Source organism: Geotrypetes seraphini, chromosome 2 (assembly GCF_902459505.1).
Source record: "Geotrypetes seraphini chromosome 2, aGeoSer1.1, whole genome shotgun sequence".
NCBI lineage: Eukaryota > Metazoa > Chordata > Amphibia > Gymnophiona > Dermophiidae > Geotrypetes > Geotrypetes seraphini.
The window spans coordinates 476039714-476066594 of NC_047085.1; the positions used below are offsets into that span (position 1 = coordinate 476039714).

Consider the following 26881-nt stretch of genomic DNA (forward strand, 5'->3'; position numbering starts at 1 on the left):
TGCCAACTAGTTTGGAGTGGTAGGCTTTCCGTTTTTCATTAAATTTGATCTTGTATTGTTTGATTAGGTTTCTCCATTCGACTTTGGTTTGATCCTGCTTCTGTTTTTTCCAAGCTCTTTCGAGTTGTCTACAGCGCCTTTTTAGTTGTAGTAATTCGGTGTCGAACCATTTGTTTTTAGGTTTTAATGGGGCTAGTTCATTCAGTGTTGTTTCGCTTAAGGTTCGCCAGTGGTGTATAAATTCTTTCAGATCTGTTGAGTCTATAGTGTCTATAGTGGGGTCTATTTTGTCCCAGAATGTGGTTGGTTCAATTTTTTGACGGGTTTTGTAGGAGGTTTTATGAGGTTCAGGTTTGTTGTTGCTTTGTGCCCAGTTGATATTGAAGGTATATTGTAGCCAAGGACCCACTACGAGTTGTGGAGGGATCCGGTCAGCATCGGGATGTGGTGCACGCTCAGTGGAAGATTCCAGATGTGCCTTTTCACTTGGCACGGTCCATGGCCAGGTTTTACCCCATTCCTGATGGAGATAGATACTTTTATGTCTCTTGTGGTCGATGTGGTGGTCTCTGCTATCACTCAAAGACATACAGTGCCAGTTGAGGGCGGTTCAGCCTTGAGAAATCCTCAGGATTGTAAGATGGAGGCTTTCCTTTAAAAGAGTTTTGATGTGGCTGCCTTGGCTATTGTGTAGTCCGGGCTTGTTTCAGTGCGGGTCCTGGCCCATGAGTTAGCTGACTGGTCCTTAGTGGATCAGGAGGTGGATAAGATTGAGTTTCGAAGTTTATTTAAGTTTTGACTGTGGTATTGACTGTGGTATATAAAAATAAAGTTATTATTATTATTATCTGGTCAGTTTACAGTTCTAAAAGATAATATAAAACTGCCATGTATGATCTGTTGCAGGCCTCGACCAAGTCCATGGCCCTCGGAATGGCGACTCGCTGTACCCTGTGACTTCGGGGTTGGTCGGCAGATGCGGCATCTAAGTCTAATTGATGTATTTTAATTTTAATTGATTGTTTTTATTATGTCATTTCAATTTTATTGCTTGTATGTATTTTTTATCTTGTGAACCGCTTTGAACCTTTTTTGGTATAGCGGTATACAAAAATAAATTATTATTATTATTACATTTCCGTTTCAGGGCTCCTTTCTCTTTAGGGAGGAGTTGGATAAGCTGGTTCAGGCCTTGAGTGACTCTAAGGTGCCTTGGCTGCCGGAGGACCAACCTCGCCAGGCTTCGTGGGGTGGTACCATTTTCATAGGTACTGCCCTGGCCAGGGGTTGGCCTCTTTTCCTTCCAGAAGTAACTTCTTTCAACATATGCAGTCCTTTCGGGGAGCCTGCTGAGGGGGATGAGACTTTTCCAGGGGCTCTTCTTCAGCCCGCCCAGCCCAGTGACTCTTCGTCAGCCTGCCCAGCCCAGTGACTCACTGCCGGTCCTTCCCTCACTACCAGAGCCTGGTTGCAGGAGTTTTACCAGGGGTGGGCTGAGATCACATCGGATCAGTGGGTCCTAGAGATGATTCAGGATGGTTATGCTCTAGAATTTTCTAGTCCTTTGCCAGATTATTTTCTCTCCTCTCCTTGTCAGGCAACTTGGAAGAGTAGGGCTTTTCGGCAGACGCTGCACAGATTGTTGAACCTCAAAGTGGTGGTTCCAGTGCCTCCTCAGGAGATTCACACTGGCAGGTACTCCATTTACTTCACAGTACCCAGGAAAGAGGGGTCCTTTTGGCCCATTTTGGATCTGAAAGGGGTCAACAGAGCTCTCCAGGTTCCAACCTTTCGCATGGAAACATTGAAATCTGTAATTCTTGCTGTCCCGCCTGGGGAATTTCTGACTTTTCTCGACCTAACAGAGGCCTGGCTGTATGTTCCAATTTGGGCCTCCCATCAGCATTTCTTAAGCTTTGCGATTTTGGGAGAGCATTATCAGTTTTGTGTGCTTCCTTTTGGTCTAGTATGGGCCTTTACCAAGATTATGGTAGTAGCAGTGGCCTTGCACAAGGAAGGCATTCTGGTTCACTCCTGTCTGGACGACTGGTTGATTTGAGCCAAGTCATTCCAGGAGAGCTCCCGGGTTACAACTTGGATTGTGGAGTTTCTGCAGTCGCTGGGCTGGGTGGTCAACCTATCCAAAAGCCGTCTCAGTGCTTGGAGTATCTTGGTGTTCTCTTTGACACCAGCTTGGGGTGAGTATTCCTTCCAGAGGCCCAGGTGTGCAAATTGCAGGTGTAGATTCACTCACTGATGGATTGTTGATGCCCACCAGTGCAGGATTTTCTGCAAGTCTTAGGGTTGATGGTGGCCTTCCTGTAAGTGGTCAGGTGGGCTTGGGCTCACACGCATCATCTTCAGTATGTGCTTCTTCGGAACTGGTCATCCCAGTTTCACAATCTGAACTCCCCCATACCTCTTTGTGGTGGCTGGTGGCTACAATCTTGCAATCTGATTCAGGGAGTGAGTTTCAATCAGCCCCAGTGGACAGTGTTTCTCACACCAGTCTTGGTTGGGGGGCTCAATGTCTCAGTCGCTCAGCTCATCTTGACATCTTGGCTTCCCACATAGCTGGAGTGAACAATGTCCAGGCGGACTTCCTCAGTCATCATGCGCTTGATCCCGGCAAGTAGTGTCTCCGACAGAAAGCATTCAAGTTGATTGTTCAGTCATGGGGCCAGCTGATCATAGACCTCATGGCAAAGAGTGTCAATGACAAAGCGCCAAGGTTCTTCATTCGGCGCAAGAATTTCCAAGCCAAGGGGCTGTGGTACAGGCTTGGCCGATGAGTGGCTTGCTGTACATATTTCTGCCTTTGCCTCTGGTGGGCAGAGTTCTTCTGATTACCCAGCAAGCAGGTTGCATGATTCTCATGGCTCAAGTCTGGCCCAGGCACCCATGGTATGAAGGTCTGGTTCGTCTACTCGTGGCAGATCCTCTCCCGCTGCCCTTCTCACCCGATCTTCTGACTCAAGGTCCCATTGTAATGTTCAGTCTGGGTCCCTTTTGTCTTAAGGCTTGGCTCTTGAAAGGGAGTACCTAAGTAAGAAAAGTTATTCAGAGAAGGTAATCTCCACCCTCTTGGGTTCTCTGAACTTTCCACTGCTGGGGCTTATGTGCGTGTTTGGCATCTTTTTGAGGAGTGGCGTTCCACGCGTGGCATGGTTCACGCTTCTTTGCCTCACAACTTGGAGTTTCTGTGCAGCCTTGATTGGTCGTCTCTTAGGGTGCAGATTGTGGTTTTCTCTTCTTTTTGTGGGCTGTTGCATGGTCAGCGTTTGGCCTGTTCTCCAGATGTGATTTATTTCTTGTGGGCGGCGAAATTGCTCTGCCCTCCGGTTTGTCCGTCTGTACCAGCCTGGGATCTCAATCTGGTTCTTTATGAGCTTGTTCATCCGCCTTTTGAGCCTCTCGGTTCCTGTATGTTGAAGGACCTTACTCTTAAAGCAGTCTTCCTGGTGGCCATTAAATCCACGAGACACTTTTCTAAACTGCAGGCCTTCTCTTGTAGGCCGTCTTTCCTGGAGTTTTCTAATGAGCAGGTCGTGCTGTGGTAGGTTCCCTCCTTTCTTCCAAAGGTGATTTCGCCTTTTCATGTCAACCAGTCCGTGGTTCTCCCTGTCTTGGGTAGTCAGGAGGGCACTTTGAAGCCGAGAGAATTGTGCAAATTGGATTTACGTAGGGTCCTTCGTGCTTATGTTCAGCAGACCCAGGAATTCCGTCAGTTGGATCATCTTTTTGTTGTCATGGTTCCTCGTAAGGAGAATGATGCTTCCAAGGTTATCATTGTGCGTTGGATTAAGGAGGCTATCGCTTCGGTGTATCTTCTTCAAAAGAAACGTGTTCCGGATTTTCTCAAAGCTCTGTCCACTTGGGTGGTCAAGTGGCCTCTTGGGCTAAGAGTTTGCTTGTGCCTCCAGTAGATATCTGTAAAGCTGCGGTGTGGTCTTCTATCCATTCCTTTGTTCGCCACTACTGTATAAACGTTCAGGCGTGTCGGGACACAGTGTTCGGTGAGCAAGTTCTTGTGGTGGCTCTTCAGGAGTCCCACCCATGATGGGTACTACTTTGGTAAATCCCATCTGTTCTGTGCCGGTCTGGAAGGACAATAAAGAAGGAGAAATTAGGTTCTTACCTGCTAATTTTCTTTCTTAGTCCCTCCAGACTTTTTTTAGACCGGCACAGACTCTGCCCACCCTGTTGTTTTGTTTGGTGTTTTCTCATGAAGTTACGATTTTTTCTGTGGGGTTTTTTTTGTCTTGGTTGTTGGGGAGTATATTAAGAGCAGTGGCATTTGGTTCGGCTGATTTAGCTGGTGAACTGTGGGGCGTGCTTGAAGGTTCTTGTTCTAAAGTATTCAACAGTGTGTTCAAGTGAGATTCAGACATTTTCCTTTGTCTTCTCCTTGTGAGTGTGAAGTTGGTATGTTATTATTCAGCCTAGTTAGTTCTACTTGGCTATTCGTCAGACTGATTGTAGATGGGACTGCACAGCCCACTTATACTATAGCCAGAAGTCAATGTCTCAGTCTCCACCTGCTGACAGAGGAGCGTAAACCCATCTGTTCTGTGCTGGTCTGGACGGACTAAAAGAAAGAAAATTAGCAGATAAGAACCTAATTGCTCCTTTCTGGGTCAGGCAGAGTCAGTGGAGCATGCACACAATGACACCACAGCCTCTTTCATACCTGGAGAAGTAGGGGTCCTGGCTCAGGAGCAAGTGACCAGGTAATGCATAGGAGCAAGGAGAGAGAGAGGTGTTGCATGAGGGGGGAAAGGAGAAAGAAAGAAGCACTGGACTCAGGACAAGGAGTGAGAGAGATGCTGTACTGGGGAGAGAGCAAGGAAAAAGAGAAAGAAGTGCTGAATTCAGGGGAAGGAGAAAAAGTAGTACTGTAACAGGGGAGGGGGCACAAGGAGGGAGAGAGGTGCTGCATTAGGGAGAGGAGTGTGAGCAAGGAGGAAGAAAGATGCTGGAGTTGAGGAGGAAAAAGAAAGATCCATTAAGGGGACTGAGGATGAGAATGGGGAAACTGATTACAGAGGTGGGGAGAGAGATACTGGATGTGAGGGGTGAAAAAGGAAAAGCATTGCCTCCACTGGCTTAGAGGCAAGAGAAAGAAGAGATCAGGATGGAGCTGAGGCTGGAGTGGGCTGAGAGGTGAGTAGAAAGGAAGGAACTGGGGACTAGCTGGTAGGTGAAAGAAAGTGAGGAAATTACAAATAAACAAGCAGTTTATGCTTGATTTCAGGAATTGTGTTTATCGTATTTTCTTTCACAATATCGTATTTATTAATTGCGTTTAAAATATTTAAGCTTTCTGAAGCCTTACTTAAGATATTTTTGGCTGAGGATCATAGTGAGGCTTCAATTCATGACTCACTAGTGGATCCAAACTAAACTTGGTAATTATAGTGTTTGTACTTTAATGAAAAAGATGCAACTTCAGTTTTGCTAACATTGTGTTTTACTCCCTTTACTCTAGAAAAACATGCCCAAATTCAATAAAATTCCCTTCTACCTCCAACCACACTCTTCGTCCGGAGCAAAAACATTAAAAAAGTAAGTATGGCGGTTTTGCTCTTTTAACATTTTTGATGAAATAAAAAATTAAACTATTGGATCAATAAATGAGATCTGATTTTGATATTTTAAGTTATAAAATATAAGGGGATAGATTCCATACAAACGTAAGGAAGTTCTTCTTCACCCAGAGAATGGTAGAAAACTGGAACGCTCTTCCGGAGGCTGTTATAGGGGAAAACACCCTCCAGGGATTCAAGACAAACTTAGACAAGTTCCTGCTGAACCAGAACGTACGCAGGTAAGGCTAGTCTCAGTTAGGGCATTGGTCTTTGACCTAAGGGCTGCCGCGTGAGCGGACTGCTAGACACAAGGGACCACTGGTCTGACCCAGTAGCGGCAATTCTTATGTTCTTATGCAGAAATTCTAATTACCCCTGCAGTGAGCTAAGTTGAACTTTGAAAGGAACTCCAGATCATATCTGCTGGCATTTCATTTCCTTGTATGCTAGCTATTTGATGATCACTGGGGTCATTTGTTGAAAAGTTGTTTCTTAGGTTTTTGATTTTTGAATCGAAATGCAGTGCTAAGTCATTCGCAGAGGATAGCTTAATGTTGTGTACGGGTAGAGTGTAGCGAGAGGTGTCGAATAAGTTCGTGATCAGGTTGAACAGCTCTTTTGTATTGATTCCTTGTGAACCATTGCAAGCTAAGTTGATTTTAGTAGAGTAGAATGCTTTACGTTTGTCTTTTATTAGTTGTTTGTAGCTTTTTATGTTGGCTCTCCATTTGTTACGGTCTGCCAATTCACCTGTTTTTTCCCAAATTCTTTCCAGTCATCTAGCTTGTTGTTTCATTTTTAGAAGTTCGGTGTCGAACCATTTGTTATATTTATTTGCACTGCTTTTGCTATTATGTTTAGGGGCAATTTTGTCTAAAATGGATGTGCTGGTTGTCGTCCAGTGATCCCAGAAATCGACTCCTTCGTCTATCTCCGCTTGCCGTTCATGTTGTGACCAGTATTCTTCTGGATTAATATAACCTCTTGTGTGATGTTCTTTTATCATCGGACGTGTTTTAGATTTTTGATGAGACCAGATTAACTTGAAATAACAGGTAAATTGGTCAGACCAGATATCGTGACACCAGGTGCCTTTAGGTAGAGAGATGACAGGTCTGGGATTTCCTTTGTGGACATGGCTACCACATCTAAATGATGGCCTTTTTCATGTGTTTGTGTGGGTACAGGGAGGTTGTAGTTAAGTAGGGATAGAAAGTTTTTAAACTCTTTCGTATCTGTATTGTCTTCTTCATCTAGGTGTATGTTTATGTCTCCTGCGATGATATTATAGGAAGGACCAACTGAATTGTGTAAATCAAATTCATAGAAGTCCTCTTTGGCTTTTGGCCAGCTTTTTGGTGGGGCATAAAATAATAAAGAATTTTCTGCCACTTCTTTCTCCTCCTTCACCACACTCTTCCTATATCCATCATGCAACGGTCCCACCTCATCCCTATCCGGCTGCTTCCCTTTAACGTACCTAAAGAACGGTTTGAAATTTCGTGCTTCCCTGGCTAGCCTCTCTTCATATTCTCTTTTTGCTTTTCTAATCACGAGGTGACATTCTTTTTGATACTTCCTGTGTTCTTTCCAGTTCTCCTCGGTTTTACCCTTTTTCCATTTCTTAAATGAATTCTTCTTATCACCTATCGCTTTCTTCACATCTTTAGTTATCCACGCCGGGTCTTTTGTTTGGCTCTTTTTGCACCGTTTTCTGAATCTGAGGATATACAGATTTTACGCCTCGCTCACCGTATCCCTGAATAAAGACCAGGCTTGCTCTACAGTCTGCCATTTCTTTGAGCTGTACCTAAGTTTCTTCCTTACCATTACTCTCAACGCTTCGTAGTTTCCTTTCTTGAAGTTGAGAGTTGTCGCTGTGGTTCTCTTTCCCTTCGATATTCCTACTTCAACTTTGAACTTGATTATATTGTGATCGCTGTTTCCCAATGGTCCCACTACTTCCACTTCTTTTGCAGGTCCTCTTAGCCCATTAAGGATTAGATCCAGAGTGGCATTCCCTCTTGTCGGTTCTCTGACAAGCTGATCCATGAAGCAGTCCTGTAGAGCCTCCAGGAATCTGGTCTCCCTAGCGCATTTTGAGTTTCCAAGACTCCAGTCTATCCCGGGATAGTCGAAGTCTCCCATAATAATCGTGTTACCGCTTTTGCATTCTCGTGTCATCTCGGCTTCCATTTCTTCATCGGCAGCTTCAGTTTGCCGAGGTGGACGATAGTACAGGCCCATCTTTATCTTGGGCCCTTTCCTTCCCGGTATTTTAACCCATAGTGATTCCAATTTGTTGGTCGTCGCTGCTGTGTCCACTCTGATCGAGTGTATGCTTTCTTTTACGTATAGGGCTATTCCTCCTCCTTTCTGACCTGACCTGTCTTCGCGATAGAGTTTGTACCCCGGCAGTGCTATGTCCCATTTGTTTTCTTCATTCCACCATGTTTCGGATACTCCAATGATGTCTAGGTTCTCAGTTTTGGCCATGACTTCTAATTCCCCCATTTTGTTCCTTAGGCTCCTTGCATTAGTATATATGCAATTTAAGTCCTGATATTTTTTCATCTTCCTTTCCTTTCCCTGTGCTTCGATCTTTGTTTTCTTCTCCTGTGCTATGATCCTCTTATCCTCCTCTTCTGGATCAGTCAACCCCTGTGTATTGCCCGTTGTTTCTTCCCAGTATTTTACCCACTTAGTATCTTCACAGGATACCTTCTTCTGAATCGTCGACACTTGCTCGACTGTCGGCTTTCCCCTTCTTCCTAGTTTAAAGCCTGCTCTATTCCTCTCCTGACATTGTTTGCTAGAAGTCTAGTTCCCGTGGCGCTCAGGTGTAGTCCTCTCTCCTGAAGAGCTTGCTCTTTCCCCAAAATGTTGTCCAGTTCCTCACGAAGTGGAACCCCTCTTTCTCGCACCATCTCCTCATCCATGCATTTATTGATTGTCTGAGAGATGACGGACCATGGGGTGGGAAGAAGAGAATTGAGTGAGAACTGCGGTCAGGGAGGGGAGGAGAAGGAATTGAGGGAGAACCATAGGTAGGCCCAAGAGTGGAGGGAGAGATGCTGGACTGTGCATGGGATTGTATCATGAGGAGTGGGATGGGTTGGAGAGATGTTTGGGGACTTGAATGTGTTAGTGCCCTGTAATTGTATAGAAGCTCTTAAATTGTCAGAAACTCATGACAGAGGGACTAGAACTATCAAAGTGTAATGGGTGGTATGGTTACCCTACCCCACTGACCCAAAGACAGATCAGTGAGGGGATGGTATTTATGGGAAGGCTAGAGAGCTTCCTAGTGATGATATTTTAAGTGCTTAAATTAGCTGCAAAGCACAAGAGAACAAAAAGGCGAAGCCAGGGTGGCCTTGGCTGGCCCTGGGGCCTAGCTGAAGGAACCCAGGTTCCAAGGACCTTTTCCTGCCACAAAGGGTGAGCTGGGAGAGCAGCAGTGCTGTGTGAAAAGGACAGATGTTCACTGAAGTTTAAGCAATGCTAATGAACTATTTTTGGCCATTTTAACACTGACTGGCATATCGATTCTTGTACACCATCCCTCTTCCCCTCTCACTCGGACATCCTGCCAAACAATTCTCCCTTTCTATTCCTTCCTCCCCCCTCCCTCAGCTTTTTTTCCCCTCTCTCCCTCCATTCTTCCATCCTATATCACAAGTTCATGCTCCCCTCCCTATCTCCATCTCTCTCTCCGTCTCATTCAGACACTCTTGCCCAATAATTCTCCCTTTCTATTTCCTCCCCCACCTCAGCATCTCTTTCCTCGATTCGTAAGTACAAGTCTGTCGAAAGTCGGACGTTCTTAACCCGGGGACTGCCTGTACTGGGCCAGATAGACCATTGGGCTTACCCAGTATGGCTGTTCTTATGTCGGAGGAAGGAAAGGGAGATAGATACATAAATAAATAGACCTGGGGAACAAGAGAGGGAAGGAAAAAAGAGAAAGGGAGAGATATTGGATCTGGAGGAGAGGGAGATTATCAATCATTTAGGAAAGGGAAATGGGATTTGATATGGTTACTGTCAATGCAGTTTATATATTCTATACAGGTACTTATTTTGTACTTGGGGCAGTGGAAGGTTAAATAATACCCAGAGTCACAAGTAGCTGCAACGGGAAATAATAAAATAAATAAAACAAACAGTACAATACCTTTAATTGTGTGATTAATTGTGATTAAAATTTGTAATCTTTTTTTTTTTTTTTTTAAATCTTTATTCATTTTCAAAACTTATACAAAGCACAAAGTATACAATCAGAAGAATAACATATAAACAGCACTTATCTTCAAACAGATAATAAATAAAATATTTTACTCCCCCCTCCCTGGATGTGTATAAAAATCATCAAGGAATTTAAGGTTCGTCAATTAGTCAGTCTTTAAGTTACCAAATGTCTCTAATAGAACCCATATTTTTTAAAAATTTATATTATTTCCCATTTGCTCTGCATACATTATTTTTTATCTGTAATACAAACAGAGTGTTTCCCACCAAAAATAATAGTTTAGCCTATCCCAGTTTTTCCAGTTTCTGGTTATCATCTGTATGGCTACCCCTGTCATGATCAGAAGAAGTTTGCTTTTGTATATGTTTATTGGATTCTTAGCAGTGAACAATGTCCCAAATAGGACCACATCGTAAGATAATGGTTATCGATGCCTCAGGTGCCATATTAATTTTCCCCCATATTGATTTCCAAAAATTGAGTATCAAGGGACAATAAAACAACAAATGATCCAGTGTCCATACTTCAATATGACAGTGCCAGCATCTATTAGACTTTGAACTATCCAACTTTTGTAAATGAACTGGAGTCCAAAAAAATCTATATAACAGAAAAAACCAAGTTTGTCTGATAGATCCTGACGCTATACATCTCATTCTCCAAGTCCAAATCCGTGACCATTGAGTAATCAGCTGCTTTATCTCAATGCTCCAAATATCTTTTAAGCTTGTTTTAGGTTTTTTGTTCAAATATTCAGATATTAATTTGTACCACTTGGCGGCCTGACACCCTTGCAAATCTGTCTGAAAACATAGGCCCAGCAAACTATACTGATTTTTTTAAGTTACGCCAGTCAGGGAACCCTTCTGAATAGCCTGTTTCAACTGCAACCATTTATAACCTTGAGATTTTGAGATGCCAAATGATTGTTACAATTGTAATAAATTTTCCCATTCTAAATTACATCATCTAAAGTATGTATGCCTACCTGCAACCAATGTTTCCAGAGGATTTTATTCCCTCTTCCTTCATTCCAAAGGAAGGGGAATGGATCAAATAAAGCTTTTACACAATGTACATTCAATGGAAGAACCTCAGATTTACTCCAATTTATCTTATAACCTGTGGAGTGCAGCAGGGTTTGGTGCTTGGGCCTGTGCTCTTCAACTTATTTATAAACGACCTGGAAATTGGAACAAAGAGTAAGGTGATTAAATTTGCAGACGATATGAAGTTATTTATAGTAGTGAAGACGCAGGTGAATTGCGAAGACCTGCTAAAGGACATAAACACGATCGAGAAATGGGCCGTGACATGGCAAATGAAGTTTAACATGGATAAGTGTAAGGTGATGCATGTCGGTAACAAAAATCTTATACACGAATACAGGATGTCTGGTGCAGTACTCAGAGAGACCCCCCAGGAAAGAGACTTGGGAGTACTGGTCGACAAGTCGATGAAGCCATCCGCGCAATGTGCAGTGGCGGAGACGAAAAGTGCGAACAGAATGCTTGGAATGATTAAGAAATGGATCACAAACAGATAGCAGAAGGTTATCATGCTGCTGTACCGGGCCATGGTGTGACCCCACCTGGAATACTGCGTCCAGCACTGCTCGCCGTACATGAAGAAGGACACGGTACTAATCGAAAGGGTCCAGAGAAGAGCGACTAAAATGGTTAAAGGGCTGGAGGAGTTATCGTACAGCGAGAGATTAGAGACACTGGGCCTCTTCTTCCTTGAAAAGAGGAGACTGAGAGGGGACATGATTGAAACGTTCAAGATAATGAAGGGAATAGACTTAGTAGATAAAGACAGGTTGTTCACCCTCTCCAAGGTAGGGAAAACGAGAGGGCACTCTCTAAAGTTAAAAGGGGATAGATTCCGTACAAACGTAAGGAAGTTCTTTTTCACCAGAGAGTGGTAGAAAACTGAAACGCTCTTTCGGAGGCTGTCGTAGGGGAAAACACCCTCCAGGGATTCAAGACAAAGTTAGACAAGTTCCTGCTAGACCAGAACGTACGCAGGTAAGGCTAGATTCAGGGCTCAGGTCCTTGACCTAGGGGCCGCTGTGGGAACGGACTGCTGGGCACGATGGACCACTGGTCTGACTCAGCAGCGGCAATTCTTATGTTCAGTCAATTCCAGTAAACGAGGGATGGTTGATTCAGGATTCTTCAAATGAAGCAAAATATCATCTGCATAAGCTGAAACTTTATAATCTTGACCCACATATGGAATTCCCTGTATCTCATTTGCCTGCCGAATTGCCAACAATAAGGATTCCAAAACAATATCAAAAAGCAAAGGAGATAAGGGACATCCTTTTCTAACTCCCTCTTCAGAGAAAAACGTTCTAAGAATGTATTATTAATATATAATCTGGCAGAAGGGGAACTATACAAAGTTTGAATCATTTGAATGAATCCAGATCCTATTACAAACCAATCCATTGCTTGATACATAAAAGTCCATTCTACATGATCAAAGGCCTTCTCTGCACCCAAAGAGACAGAGAAGGCTGGATCATCCATTGTTTTTGCTAAATTTAGCATATGAAATGCCAATCTGGTATTATTTGAAGAATGTCTTTGAGCAACGAAACCCGTTTGGTGCATTCCAGTCATGTCAGGGAGAGCCGTAACTAACCTTAGAGCCAATAGTTTAGCTAGAATTATTCCATCTACATTGATTAAAGAAATAGGCTTGTAGTTTGACACCAACATAGGATCTTTGTTTGGCTTTGGCAAAACTATTGTTAAAGCTTCTGCCATAGTACCTGATATGGAAATACATTTCATCCAAGCACTTCCAGTCAGCCCACAGATAACAATATCTCCATATCCATCCCGACGTCTAAATGCTCCAAATTTAAAATTCCAACGATAAATGATATTGAACTTAGTTTATGTAAAATTAATCTAAAAGGCACACGTGAGGAAATAATACCACCATTCTACCTCAAAATTTTTTTTTCCTGTTTGGGACCTTTCATCCTCTCTTTAATACAAAACAGTCTTCTCTCGGCATCTCTTCCTCCGAACTGGAAAAAATCTATCATTATCCCCATCTTGAAAGATCATAAAATTTCCCCAAACGAAATTTCTAATTATCGTCCTATCAGAAACATTCCATTCATGGCAAAACTTACTGAAAGATTGGTATTCGAACAACTCTCTGATTTTATCGAATCAACCAACGTTCTTCATCCCCACCAAACAGGATTTCGAAAATTCTACAACACCGAATACACTTTGATTGGTTTGACCAATAACATACATTACTTCCTCGACCACCACAAATCCGTAATTCTAATCTCTTTAGATTTAACTGCTGCTTTTGACACTATCGATCATGACCTTTTAATCGACCATTTAGACTCAGTTGGAATTAAAGACCAAGTCTTAGCCTGGCTCACTTCTTTTTTGTCAAATCGCTCTTCTTTTGTCAGCTTCAATGATAGTACTTCTAATATTTACTCTTCGAAATTTGGTATTCCGCAAGGTTCAATATTATCCCCCCTGCTTTTTAATATATTCCTCTCCCCGCTTTTAAATTTAACTCAATCTCTAGGTTTTACAGCATTCGCCTATGCTGACGACATCCAACTCATTCATCCACTAGATCCAGAAAATAAAAATGACATTACAACTATTAATAACAAACTTGTAACAATAAAAGACTGGCTCAACACAAATAAATTGGCTTTAAACCTCAAAAAAACAAAATCAATGCTCTTTTCTTGGAAAAAAGACACAATTTTAAATTCCCCAATCTCTATCTATAATTTCGAAATAGAACTGGTTACCACTATAAAAATTTTAGGCGTAATGATCGATGACAAACTTACCTATCACGACCACATTAGTAATATTGTCAAAGCATGTTTTTATAAATTACATTTAATTCGCTCTCTCGCCAAATTCTTACAACCAGAATCTATCAATATTCTAATTCATTCCTTAATAATATCCAGAATAGACTACTGTAACACTCTCCTTATTAACATTACCCAAAAAGAAAAAAGAAGGCTGCAATTGATACAAAATACTGCCGTGAAATTGATCCACAATGCAAAAAAATACGATCATGTTACCCCCCTGTTGATTAAATCCCATTGGCTTCGGGTAAGCCATCGCATTACTTTTAAATTACTGCTTTTAGTTTTTAAATCCTTAAGTTTTAATGAACCACAATTTATCAACAGGTGGCTAATTCCCTATAGCACGACATGATCTCTCCGCTCGACCTCTTATAATCTTCTCTCCATTCCCTCATTGAAAGTTATAGGAACCAGACGGCACGACATGTTTTCAGTTATGGCCCCTCATTCATGGAATCTCTTACCTCAATACATCAGGGATCTAAAAGATTTAACTCTATTTTAAAAAACCCTAAAATCATTTCTTTTTAAAGATGCTTATGATTCTTAACACATTATTCATCGTTTTTTATTCAAGCAACTAAAATTACCCCCCCTTTTATGTTCTTCCCTTATATGTTTTTCCTTCTCTCCTATCCAAACATTGTAACTTTCTCCCCATTTACCCTCACAATTCTCGTAAATTTTAACTCAGAACAAAATTATTTTATATGTATGTATTTTGTTTGTTAAGTTTTAGCCTATAACATTAGTTATTTTATATGTCAGCACCAACATTTTATTTGTATATTTTTTATGATTGTACATCGCCTAGCAATTTAAATAGGCGATTCATTAAGAACAAATAAACTTGAACTTGAACTTGATATCTGACCTTTCGTCAGTTGTGATTGATATAATTTAAAAAGATGAGATAACAGTATGGTTTGAAAAGATTTGAAAAACTCCACTCTGAATCCATCACTACCCAGAGCGGATCCAGCTCTGAAAGACTTCAATGCTGACTGGAGTTCTGTAAATGATATAGGCGCCTCAAGTTTTTCCTTTATATGCTCTGGAATTTTTGGCACATTAATTGAATTTAAAAATTATCTTCCTTCATTTTCTTTATTTGAATATAGCTCAGAAGAATATAAAGCTTTATCTGTAACTTCTGACTAAGATTTTGAACTTAAGAACATAAGCAGTGCCTCTGCTGGGTCAGACCTGAGGTCTATCGTGCCCAGCAGTCCGCTCACGCAGTGGCCCAACAGGTATAGGACCTGTAAAGTAATCCTCTATCTATACCCCTCTATCCCCTTATCCAGCAGGAAATTGTCCAATCCTTTATTGAACCCCAGTACCGTACTCTGCCCTATTACGCTCTCTGGAAGCGCATTCCAGGTGTCCACGTTGGGTAAAGAAGAACTTCCTAGCATTCGTTTTGAATCTGTCCCCTTTCAACTTTTCTGAATGCCCTCTTGTTCTTTTATTATTCGAAAGTTTAAAGAATCTGTCCCTCTCTACTCTCTCTATGCCCTTCATGATCTTGTAAGTCTCTATCATATCCCCTCTAAGTCTCCTCTTCTCCAGGGAAAAGAGACCCAGTTTCTCCAATCTCTCAGCGTATGAAAGGTTTTCCATCCCCTTTATCAGACGTGTCGCTCTCTGAACCCTCTCGAGTAACGCCATGTCCTTCTTAAGGTACGGCAACCAATATTGGACACAGTACTCCAGATGCGGACGCACCATCTCTCGATACAACGGCAGGATAACTTCTTTTGTTCTGGTTGTAATACTCTTCTTGATTATGCCTAGCATTCTGTTTGCCTTCTTAGCGGCTGCTGCGCACTGTGCCGTCGGCTTCATTGTCATGTCCACCATTACCCTCAAGTCCCTTTCTTGGGTACTCTCATTTAATAACATCCCTCCCATCGTATAGTTGTACCTCGGGTTTCTATTTCATGTAATACTTTACATTTCTCAACGTTGAACTTCATCTGCCATCTCGTCGCCCATTCCCCTAGTTTGTTCAAGTCCCTTTGCAATTCTTTGCAGTCCTCTTTAGTCCGAACTCCACTAAATAGTTTGGTGTCGTCTGCAAATTTTATTATTTCGCACTTCGTCCCTGTTTCTAGATCATTTATGAATATATTAAATAGCGGCTCGAGCACCGAGCCCTGCGGGACCCCACTCGTGACTCTCCTCCAGTCCAAGTTAGTGGCCCTTCACTCCTACCCTCTGTTTCCTACCCACCAACCAGTTTCTGATCCATCTATGTACGTCTCCTTCCACCCCATGGTTCTTCAGTTTCCGGAGTAGGCGTTCTTTTAATATCTTTAGTTCAGTGGTATTAACCTGTATTGTCTCCCTTATAGCTTTCAGCTCAGATATAACTTGTTACAACAATTCTGATGTGTCCTTAGGTAATGGCACCTTTGAAGGAGTGGTTGGATCTTGTTTAGCCCTTTTAGCTGAGGCTCCTACAGCAAATGCAGTTTCCAATTTAGACTGTCTTCTTGATGCCATATCAGCTGCAGAAGATTTCACAAATCAGATTTTTCCCTTTTTGGAGTGTGAATTTGATCGCTTGTGCTGTCAAATTAGCTGAATTGTGCTGATGAGGGAGGAGCAGTAAAATCACCCAGCCATACTGTCTTGCAGCCAAGTTCCGGAATGACTTGGTCATTTTAAAAGTAGCTTGTAAGCCAAAAAAGTGTGGATACCCCTGCTTTAGAGGTTTAAGGTGCTGCTTACATAGGTCTGGGAGAACATTAGGTAACAAAATATGGATAATTAAAGGACTGTACAGTACAATACCTTTAATTGTGTGATTAATTGTGATTAAAAATTTTAATCTAAATGCAGCCCTGATATTAATACTGCTGTGAGCTAAGACAAAGAGGAATGAAGGGACTTGATCTGTCATACAGGAAATCATTGAAGATTTAAATTTATGAATTAGCTATTAAACTATACATCTCTTGTATATTAATTACATTACATTACATTAGTGATTTCTATTCCGCCGTTACCTTGCGGTTCAAAGCAGTTTACATAAAGGATCTATCTGGCCATTTCCAGAGGAATTATAGAATAAATATATTGGTTCGTAGAGATGACAGTGGTTCTTGTGGCATTAGGTTGTTTTAAAGAGTAGAGATGCAGTGAATCAATTCAGTCTGCATGTTCAGCATTATAAATGTATCTTTTTGTGTTCAACTAACTTGTTTGTGTTCAACTGTGTAAAAAAAAAAAATTCCTCTGCTCATTTGTTTTCTCCTTACCTGGTGCAGAGATCGATTGTCAGCAAGTGACATGCTGCAAGTTAGGAAAGTGATGGAGCATGTATATGAGAAAATTATAAACCTTGATAATGAGTCACAGACCACAAGCTCCTCCAACAATGAGAAAACTGGGGAACAGGAAAAGGATGAAGACATTGCTGTACTAGCAGAGGAGAAAATCGAGTTATTATGCCAGGATCAGGTAATTTCTAAAAATAATATCTGATGAAGAAATGATAAATAGCTATTTATAAAGGCAGGAAAGATCATTAAAAAAATAGACCATTGGATACTGTTTTGCTTAGCTAGAATAAATTCTCTGTATATACTTGAATATAAGCCGATATTTTTATGCCAAAAACTGGCCCAAAATGGGGGTCTCGGCTTATATTTGGGTCAGCGCCCACCTGCCGCCGCCCCCCCCCCCTCCCAAGACCTGTTGCAGGCGTCCACCAGACTTGCCATAAGACCTGGTGGTCCAGTGGTGGACTGGGACAGGAGGGATCCCTCCCACCACCTATCCCAGCCTACTGTGACACCTTTTACTTCCCTCCTGCCTCCTCTGCGTATCTTTCAATTCCCTGGTGGTCCAGTGGTAAACCGGAGCAGGAGCGATCTTCCTACACTCCTTCCCCATTCAGAGAGTGACAGCATGGGGCAGGATTGTAGGAAGCTCACTCCTGTCCTGGTTCACCGTGGGACCACCAGGAGTTTGAAAGGTCCACGGGGGGAGGCGGGAGGGAGTTAAAAGTTGTTACAGTCAATTGGAACAGGAGGCGGGAGGGATCCCTCCTAGCCTGGCTCACTGCTGGACCACCAAGTTTTATGGCAGGCATGATGGAGGCCTGCAGAGCTTAGGGAGGTGACAGGGAGCCTAGCAGGGCAGTAAGGGAGGGGGTCTGGGTGTAAAACCTGGCTGGGCACAGCACTTGAATATTAACGAACACTCCCCCCTCCACCCCCCCCAGTTTATATTTGAGTCAACTGGGTTTTTTCCTCCTTTTTGGAGGGAAAAATGTTACCTCAGTTTATATTCGGATCGGCTTATATTCAAGTATATACAGTAGTCCGGGGGTCGGCAACCTGCGGCTCCAGAGCCGCATGCGGCTCTTTTCCACCTTTGCTGCGGCTCCGGTAGTGTGTCACGCAGGCATGCAGCTTAAAAGTCCGGCGTCGCGGCGGGAAATAGCCATGCTGAGCAGTGAGCTCAGCACATACACAGATGAAAGCCTTGCTTGCTGATTGGTCCGGCGGCCCCGCCCCGCCATGCCGCCGGACCAATCAGCAAGCAAGGCTTTCATCTGTGTAGTGCTGAGCTCACTGCTCAGCATGGCTATTTCCCGCCGCGACGCTGGACTTGTAAGGTGCACGTCTGAAAAAGAAATCATCCTGACCGGGGTCGGTGTCATGCTCCGGAGATCTAAAGCCTTCCTATCTCCCTCTCCCTTCTACCTGCTTCCGGCCACATCCCCTGCTCCGCGGCTCTCTTCGGCAACTCAGCAGCAGCGATCGACACAAGCTTCTGACGTCGGGGCCTACCCTCTGCGAGTCCCGCTTGTTTCAACTTCCTTTTTCCACAAAGGCGGGACTCGTAGAGGGAAGGCCTCGATGTCGGTAGCTTGTCTTGATCACCGCTGCTGACAAGTTGCTGAAGAGAGCCGCGGAGCAGGGGAGTGTTGCCAGGTGCAGGTAGAAGGGAGAGGGCCAGGTGCAGGACTCGTGGGTGAGGGAGGAGAAGAGAGAGAGAAAGAGAGAGGGGAGGGAAACAAAAGGAAATATTTCATACTGGGCTGGGCCGGAGTGGAGGGAGGGTGGAAAGATTCTAGCTAAAGGGTGCAGTAAAAAAAGTTAAAGGGGGGAAAGCTGAAAATGGAGATAGTGACACAAAGAAGAGAAAGGGTAAGCAGGACCTACTGAATAAGGATAGAGATACAGAGGGGACATGAAGAGGAGGTGAAATAGAGACATAGAAGTAATGCTGAAAAAGTGGGGGGGGAGATAAAGACATTGAAAGGGCAAATGGTGAACATGGGGTAAAGACAAGGACAGAGACAAATGAAGATTCTGAAAAAGTGGTGAGATAGGGATATAGGTGAGATGGACACAAAGAAGGGTGATGCTGGAAAATAGGTGGAATGGTAATTCTGACAAACACAGAAGGGAAATGCTGGATCAAGGAGAGATGGGGCTCAGGCTGGATGGAATGAGGAGAAATGCCTTGTTGGCCCAGAACTTCCTCTCCTACGTCAGAATTGACGTCAGGGAGCGGAATGCTGGTCAGCGCAACACTTCTGCAGGGAAAGCTTGGGACGGCGGTGGCTTGGGGGCTGTTCCCCGATGGCGGTGGCAGCAAACCGAGTGGCTTGGGGGACGGCACGGAGACAGAAAGAAGGGGGAACAGGAAGACAGAAAGAAAAAGTTGGGGGAGAGAATGAGGTCTGGAGGAGAGGAAACATACAGGAGGCTGAAAGAAAGGAAGAAAGATTGGATGCACAGTCAGAAGAAGAAAGTGCAACCAGAGACTCATGAAATCACCAAATAGCAAAGGTAGGAAAAATGATTTTATTTTCAATTTAGTGATCCTGTATATAGCATTAATATAAGAAACAATATATGCAGTGTTAGATTTGTTTTATAATGGTTTTGCGGCTCCAAGTTTTTATTTCTTTTCGAAAACGGGTCCAAGTGGCTCTTTATGTCTTAAAGGTTGCAGACCCCTGCAGTAGTCCTTTTTTCCTGTTTCTGATTCGATATTTGAGTCACTTCTTTGGGATTTGTAAGTGAAACATTTTACATGTGATACAATATATTCACCCATATAATACTGTAATATCTCAGTTATGTTCTTATCTTGGAAATAACCTCGCAGTTCTAGTGTCAAAGGTTAGCAGTTTCTTTCCAGTTTGTGGAAGAAAAATGCCTGAATGCAACTTATATACTTAGAATGTTTTTCCCTAAACATTGTTTGATAGTTTGTCCTGTCATTCTGGGGCAAGTATTTGTTCTGTAGCAACTTGCAAGGAGGAAGAAAAGCAGATGGAAATTGGTTAGGGCTGTAACCCTGGTATTTAATCTCTTGTTGCTCTGAGTCTCAATAGCAGTGAGCTGAGTCCAAGACAGAATCTGACAGTTTTTTTCTTCTTTCAGCTTTTATTTTTTTATGGTAGTTTACTAATTTGTGGAAGAGCTACTTAGGACACCTAAGCCTCCAGTTGAATAGTAATAGGCTTCATCTTTCTAATCTGAATCAACTTCCCAGTTGGTGTAGGACAGTAAGCATTCACAGTCCCTTTAGAAATTATCTGTGGTTCAGATAGGTAGGTAGGTAGGTCTTGACATGAGGGCACTCCAGGAGAAAATTCAAGAGTACAACGCACAGAATCAAGATCATAGTTCTGGAAAAGAGCATCCCCTGTGGCTCTCACTTTAGGAAAAACCTAAAGGTTCTCTTATTTGAGTGACGGGACAGACTGATGGAGGGGGTTTGATAGGGTATTTTTGAGTACATTTCTGGAGCATACTGTACTCCTTTCTCTACTGATCATGATTGTCATTTTCCTTTTCTTGCCTTGCCTTCTTCATTTCTTTTTATTTTCATTCTGAACCGCTGTGTGTATTACCTTACAGCGATATATCAAGCTCAATAAATTAAACTGAACTGTGAATTTTATAACTGCATAATTAAAGTAATGAAAGTAATTGATCTGGTCCATGTCTTGAGTAATTTGTTAAAACACACAATTTAACATTGAAGTCAAAAAGTATGATATTAGGATACAACAAAATTAAACTTAATTTAAGCTCTGCTTCTTGTGTTATGTAGGTTTTGGATCCAAATATGGACCTTCGAACTGTAAAGCACTTCATCTGGAAGAGTGGTGGCGATCTAACCCTTCATTACCGCCAAAAGTCAACGTGAAAGGAAAGATGGACTCAAATGATTATTCATTAACTTGTTCATACTGTAACTGGTTCCAAGTGTAGCACTGTAGAAGCCCACTGAACTTGTAACGTAGACAGACTTCTATTGATTGAATCAGTATGGACAGATATTATACATTAATTAAAGTGACTATAGATCTGTAACATAGAAAAAAACAACAGGATTCTAATACCCAACTTGTATGCCCTGAAAAGGTGCATAGAAAGATGAGAATTCCTTGTGTGGTTTATGAGGTGTACAGAGAACACAGGTGATAACCCAACACAGACTTAACGCTTCCTCCTTTGTTTGTTCCAAATTGTTGATTTAATTTGCCTGAAACACCATTTTGGCCATAGTTGTTGCAGTGTTCATGCTATACTTCTCAAACTTGCAAGCTATGTGTTTTTAAGTACATTCCATTTTTCTGGTACTTTTTTAAATCACTTCTTACAGATTCATTGTGGATACAAAAATTATAGAGAGAATCTGGCTTCTGAGCAAGAGGGAAGCCTGCCCAAAATTATATGGTAATGTTGCAATTTCCGTCAGTTTTTGCAGAAATAAGCTCCAAATAAAGACTCAAACTAAGAGCATAGAAGTAATGTTAAATAGCAGAATAAGGTTTGTGATGCTGTGCGTCACTTATGGAATAAACTTCCTTTGCAACACTTTCAAGGATTTGAAAAACCTAGTTTGTTCCTACACTTTATTTAGTTTTTATGTAGTGATATTCCATCTGAAAATGCAGGGAACTCCAGTGCATATTTTATTTCTGTGACATGAAGGCCATGTTGACATTTTTCCTATGTTGTAAGTACTGTCTACAATCTCTTATGTCAAACTGTGAAATTATCACAGCAAATACATTTCATATTCAGAGCATACTGGTATAGACATTTGTTTTGTTTTCAGTATTTTATATGTGAATTGGTTGTTGTATTAAATATGTACAGATCTTTGTTTTTGTCCTTTGTTTTTCATGGAATTATTTGCTTGGGTCTTTAGATTGTAACTAACTGAGAATGTGTTTTATTCTTCAGTAAATCATTTTCTTTTTATGTTTTAAATTTCCCTAGTGGGTACAGAAATGAGAAATGACTCCTTTACAGTATCCAGATTCAAAATAAACAGGGGCATTCAGATACACATGACTGTACTATTTTTGTGTCAATCAGTCCTACTGTATTGAAATAAACTCATCACATTTTAAGAGGCCAAGTAGCTCTAAATTGAATCCATTGTATTTTAACTGCAGCATCTCCAGATTGACTTATGTGTTGAATATTGTATTACTATAAAAGCTCTGTTGTCCTTCAAATGACCCTATCCTTATATTTCTATATTGTAAAAATTAGTGTCACTACCTGCCTGTCAGAACTTCTGATAATGGAGCTTTTGCCCTGGAGCTGTAGAATGATGACAACAGATTCTTGAAAGCTTTTTGGTCTTTCTAGAGAGGGCTTGCTTTCACAGTCTTATTCTTCTAAAGCACTGTTTGAACCAAGATAAAACTCCTCCTCAATAAATGATTTAAAACATTCTTATGAAACAGAAGCACAAGTGCCTATGTGAATCCCTATAGGAGATGTCCTCTTATTCTTCCTATCTTTTTCCTTCTGTGTTTAAAGAAATTTTCAAGTATGGGTGCAGAATCTTTAGCTATCTTTATCTGGCTGAAATAGTGCTAAGAGAGTGGTAATTGTAAGAGCCATTTCCATCTTCTTACTTATTTGAAACGCATCTAAAATGGTCCCTTCACATTTATACATTACCACAAGTCTGTTACTAAAAGGGTGGAGAAGTTTTGACTGACAGTAATGTGCATTTCTCTATGCTAAGTCTAAAACACAATGTTGTCAAAATAAAAAATAAACCAAGTTTGTGTGCATATTAGATTCAGAAACATCTTGGATAATTTTGCATATTTTTTATGAGGTTTCAGAATTAATGGGTAAAACTAAACTAATTTATTGATGCACTGCTAATAAGTGCCTCTATTTGTAAAGTGGAAAGGGAGAGAAGGAGCCATGAAGAGGGAAAAATTGGTTCAATTTGCAAATTCTTTCAGTGCTCATAACTATTCTTGACTTACATTTGAATTGAAGTTGAAAAAGTTGCATTTTGTCTTTCCAACCACCTCAGTGATAACATTTTCAGAAAAGATATAATGAATCTGCAATGCCAAGCTGGTTAAAATAGTCTCATATGTCCAATTATAAAAATCTTGTTTATATATTTTTTTCTTTTTGAGCTTGTTTTCTTTCTAAAAATACATTCTCTGAGCAAGGGTTCTGATGGCAACATTTCCTAATTTTTGTCATCTTCCTCCAGGGAAGAAAAAGGGCTTTGTCCTCTTTCTCTTCAGTACTATTGTTTTTGACTCTTACTCCTATTTATCCAAAGATGATTTCTCTGGATGTATTACTTGAAATAAAAAGGTAATTAACTTTTGGATGTCTTTTTATTTTCCAAGCAATTCATTGGTCTCTCTGGGAAAGGATTAATAAATAACTAGTAAATTGAGAAACTTATGCTGTTAAAAAATTATTATTAAATGGAGGGAACTCCGCCAATAATATATATCCCTCTCTGGCTTGGAGAAATATATATTATAAAGAACTATTAATTTGAGGGAAATTAGCTTATATGATCAAAAGTTAGCTCTGTAATAATAATTAAATATAATATATGTAAATATTTATTCAACAACTAAGACTCAGAACATTTATAAGCAAACTGAAAATGTATTTTCTTTTTACAGCAAGAGTAATTTTAAAATTAAAATCAATCAGGTAAAGCAGTTAGAGATAGGACTTTAAGCAAAGATAATAGTATTACACAAGACAAATGTTGCTAAAGCAGAAGGATCAATTTATCTGGATTCACAAAGTTACTTATGATGTGAATAGTCCTTAAAATGGAGAAGAGGCTGCATGGTAGGCCCAAGAGTGTTGTTGCAGCATGGTGATCCAGGGAAAAGAAGAGTTGTTGCAGCTTGATCCAGGGCTGGTTCCAGAGAGAGAGAGAGAGAGCTTTATTAGAAAGGATTTCACCTCATATTTATAGGGTTGAGACATGTTCTAAAAATAGAATCCTAGGTGGATGACGTCATGATTAAATTCTCAGTCCAGCCTTTTTTTCTGTCTTGAATGTTTTAATTTACAGCTATGCGTATGTCTAGCAGTGCTATAGAAATTAGTACTAGTAGTAGGAACCAGGTTCAATTCCCACCACAGTTCCTTGTGACTCTAGGCAAGACATTTAACCCTCCGTTGCCCCAGATACAAAATAAGTACCTCTATATAACATGTAAACCACTCTGATTGTAACCACAGAAAGTTGATTTATTTTGATTATTGAGAGCTTCTATACTGTACTTCTATATTTACATATTATATTTCATCCCTTTCATTTGGCTAAAGTTTGCCCTGAGGGTACTCCTTCATATGCATCAAGCAAAACAAGACATGTATTGGTGGTTGGGGAGAGGGAGGTTGAGGGGTGGTATATTCAAGAGTAATGTTAGGAAATTCTTCTTTACGAAAAGGGTGATTGATGCGTGGAATGTGCTCCCGAGGGAGGTGGCGGAGAAGAAAACAACAGTGTTCAAACAAGCGTGGGATGAACACAGAGGATCTTTAACCAGAAAATAATGGTATATATTGAAGGAACTAAATAAGGCCAGTGCTGGCAGGCTTGCACGTTCTGTGTCCCATATATGGACATTCAGTTGAGGACGGGCTGGGGAGGGCTTTGATGGCTGGGATGGTTAAGATGGGCTGGAGTGAGCTTTAATGGAGACTCTAGTAGTAATAATAATAATAACTTTATTCTTGCATACCGCATTACCATGGAAGTTCTATGCGGTTAACAGATGAAGAGACTGTACATTTACAGCGAAGTTACATTTTTGGCGATTCTACATTTATAGTGAAGTTATTTTTACAGCTAGGTTACATTTGCAGTGAAGTTACATTTGCTGTAAGTTACATACAGCGGTGTTACATACAGCAGTGTTACATACGGCGGTGTTCGATAAGGCAGAGCAGAGGCATTTAGTATGGGGAGTAACGAAGACGGGATAATTAGTTGGAACCTATGCACACTACCGGGCAGGGATCTAGGTTTCTGGCCCAGAAATATCTAAGAAAAAGGACCATTTAAAATTAAATTTCTGGGTATTTTTAAACCTGCCTCTTTTTTCTCTTTCTGAAGGTTACTGATGCATCTGTTATCTAGAGAAGGATCTCTTTGGGTGTAGTTGCTTGGTTCTGGCCTTGAGGTCAAGTCTAAGGATTACATTCCCTACTGATGAATAAATGCCTGGAATGGTCCATGGCTTGTGATTACATTACATTACATTAGCGATTTATATTCCGCCATTACCTTGCGGTTCAAGGCGGATTACATCCAAACTAAAACAAAAATTACATTCAAAATTTGAAGAAATAGAAATAAGCGATGATTTAGAATTTTTAAGGTAATATATGTTAGGGGTAAAGAGTTACCAAAGGGAAGTGGAGGTCTTAGGAGATAAGAATAGGGTAAAATTATGGGTTTTAGATTAACGTTTGGGTAGATAGAAGAGTATTTAAAGAGATCTAAGGGTAAATAGAGTGTTGAATATTGGGTTGGGATTGGTTGTGCTGGATAGGTTTTATGTGTTTTTTGAAGAGTATGATTTTAATATCTCTCCTGAAGGCTTTGTAGTCTATAGTCAAAGATAATAGAGTGGTGATTTGTCTGTCCAGTTTAGCTGCTTTGGAGGCTATTAGGTTATCATAAAGTTTTTTTTCGTTTGACATCTTTGGATGATTGGTGAGTGAATAGTGAGTGGGATCTTCTGTGTCTGGTTGAGGAGGATTGATTTAGTCGGTTATTTCCAGTAGGTTGGGCTTTCTCCGTTGAGAGCCTTGTAAAGTAAGCAGTAGAATTTGAAGTGCACTCTCGCTTCTATTGGAAGCCAGTGCGAGTCATGGTAATGCCTCTGTGATATGGTCAGTATTTTTTTAGGAAATTGATACCACAATTAGAAGAGGAGACTAAGTGTTCAGGAGGCTTAAAGTGGTTCCAAAATGTCTCTGTAATCAACAGCCTTTCCTCTTTTTATAGGTTCTCCAGATACCTTTGGGTGTGATCTGATCCTCCTTTCCTAATTCCACTGCATCTAGCCTCCTGCAGGGACAGAATTAGCTCTGCCTACAATGATGTCAGGTTGTACTCAAAAGTAGGAGGCAGGTGCCAGAGACACCATGCAGTCATGCTGACAAAGAGCATGACAAAGGAGCTCCTTTAGGGCAGACTTTGGGTGCTATGTGGAAGGTATTTTAGTTTCTTTATATTATGTGGAAATGGGAAGATTTAATTGAAATGAGTGAAACTGAAGTAGAGGCAAATCTGTAACAATTGTCAACCAACTAGAGATCATATGAAAATGGTTTTAGCCATATTCATTGCATCTGATGAAGGGGTTGGTCCTTCCTACTTGACCATTATTGTGAATTTGAATTTTAATGACTGGGTTTTTTCCAGATGAGCTGAAAATTGCTACTGTGTCTGGTATTCAGAAACCTTGCATTAGGGTATATAAGTTTTATCAAATTATCATCCTATTCAAATTTGCTTTTTTTAAGTAAAGATTGTTGAGAAATCTGTTCACAATTGGTTGACTTTATGGTACCAAAATTCACTTTAGACCCGTCTCAGTATGGGGTTCCACACTGAGCATAGCATTGAGATGCTTATTGCTGGCATGTTGGATGAAGTACAACACAGTATAGATCAGCATGCTTTCCACATTGATACCCTTGATCACTTATTGTGCATATATAGAGTGTAGTCTTGCAGAAAATGTGCTTAGATGGTTCACATCTTACTGGACTAGCAGAAAGAAAGAGGTGATAAAGGGTGGAAAAACTGTCAGTTAGGCCATTCTCTTAATACCCGCATTTATCTCTGTCAGCATTT

The 26881-nt window shown here is 41.2% G+C and overlaps 1 protein-coding gene across 3 annotated transcripts in view; it reads left to right on the plus strand.

Annotated features, from left to right (window-relative positions):
* Positions 1 to 22058, plus strand: part of WDR48 (WD repeat domain 48) — a 160922-nt gene extending 138864 nt beyond the window's left edge. For all 3 annotated transcript variants that reach the window (XM_033931717.1, XM_033931718.1, XM_033931719.1), the window contains exons 17-19: positions 5489 to 5565; positions 16999 to 17191; positions 20813 to 22058. In XM_033931717.1, coding sequence (XP_033787608.1) covers positions 5489 to 5565; positions 16999 to 17191; positions 20813 to 20908 — 366 coding nt within the window. In that variant the 3' untranslated portion in view covers positions 20909 to 22058. The remainder of the gene's footprint in view (positions 1 to 5488; positions 5566 to 16998; positions 17192 to 20812) is intronic.
* Positions 22059 to 26881: the final 4823 nt, after the last annotated feature.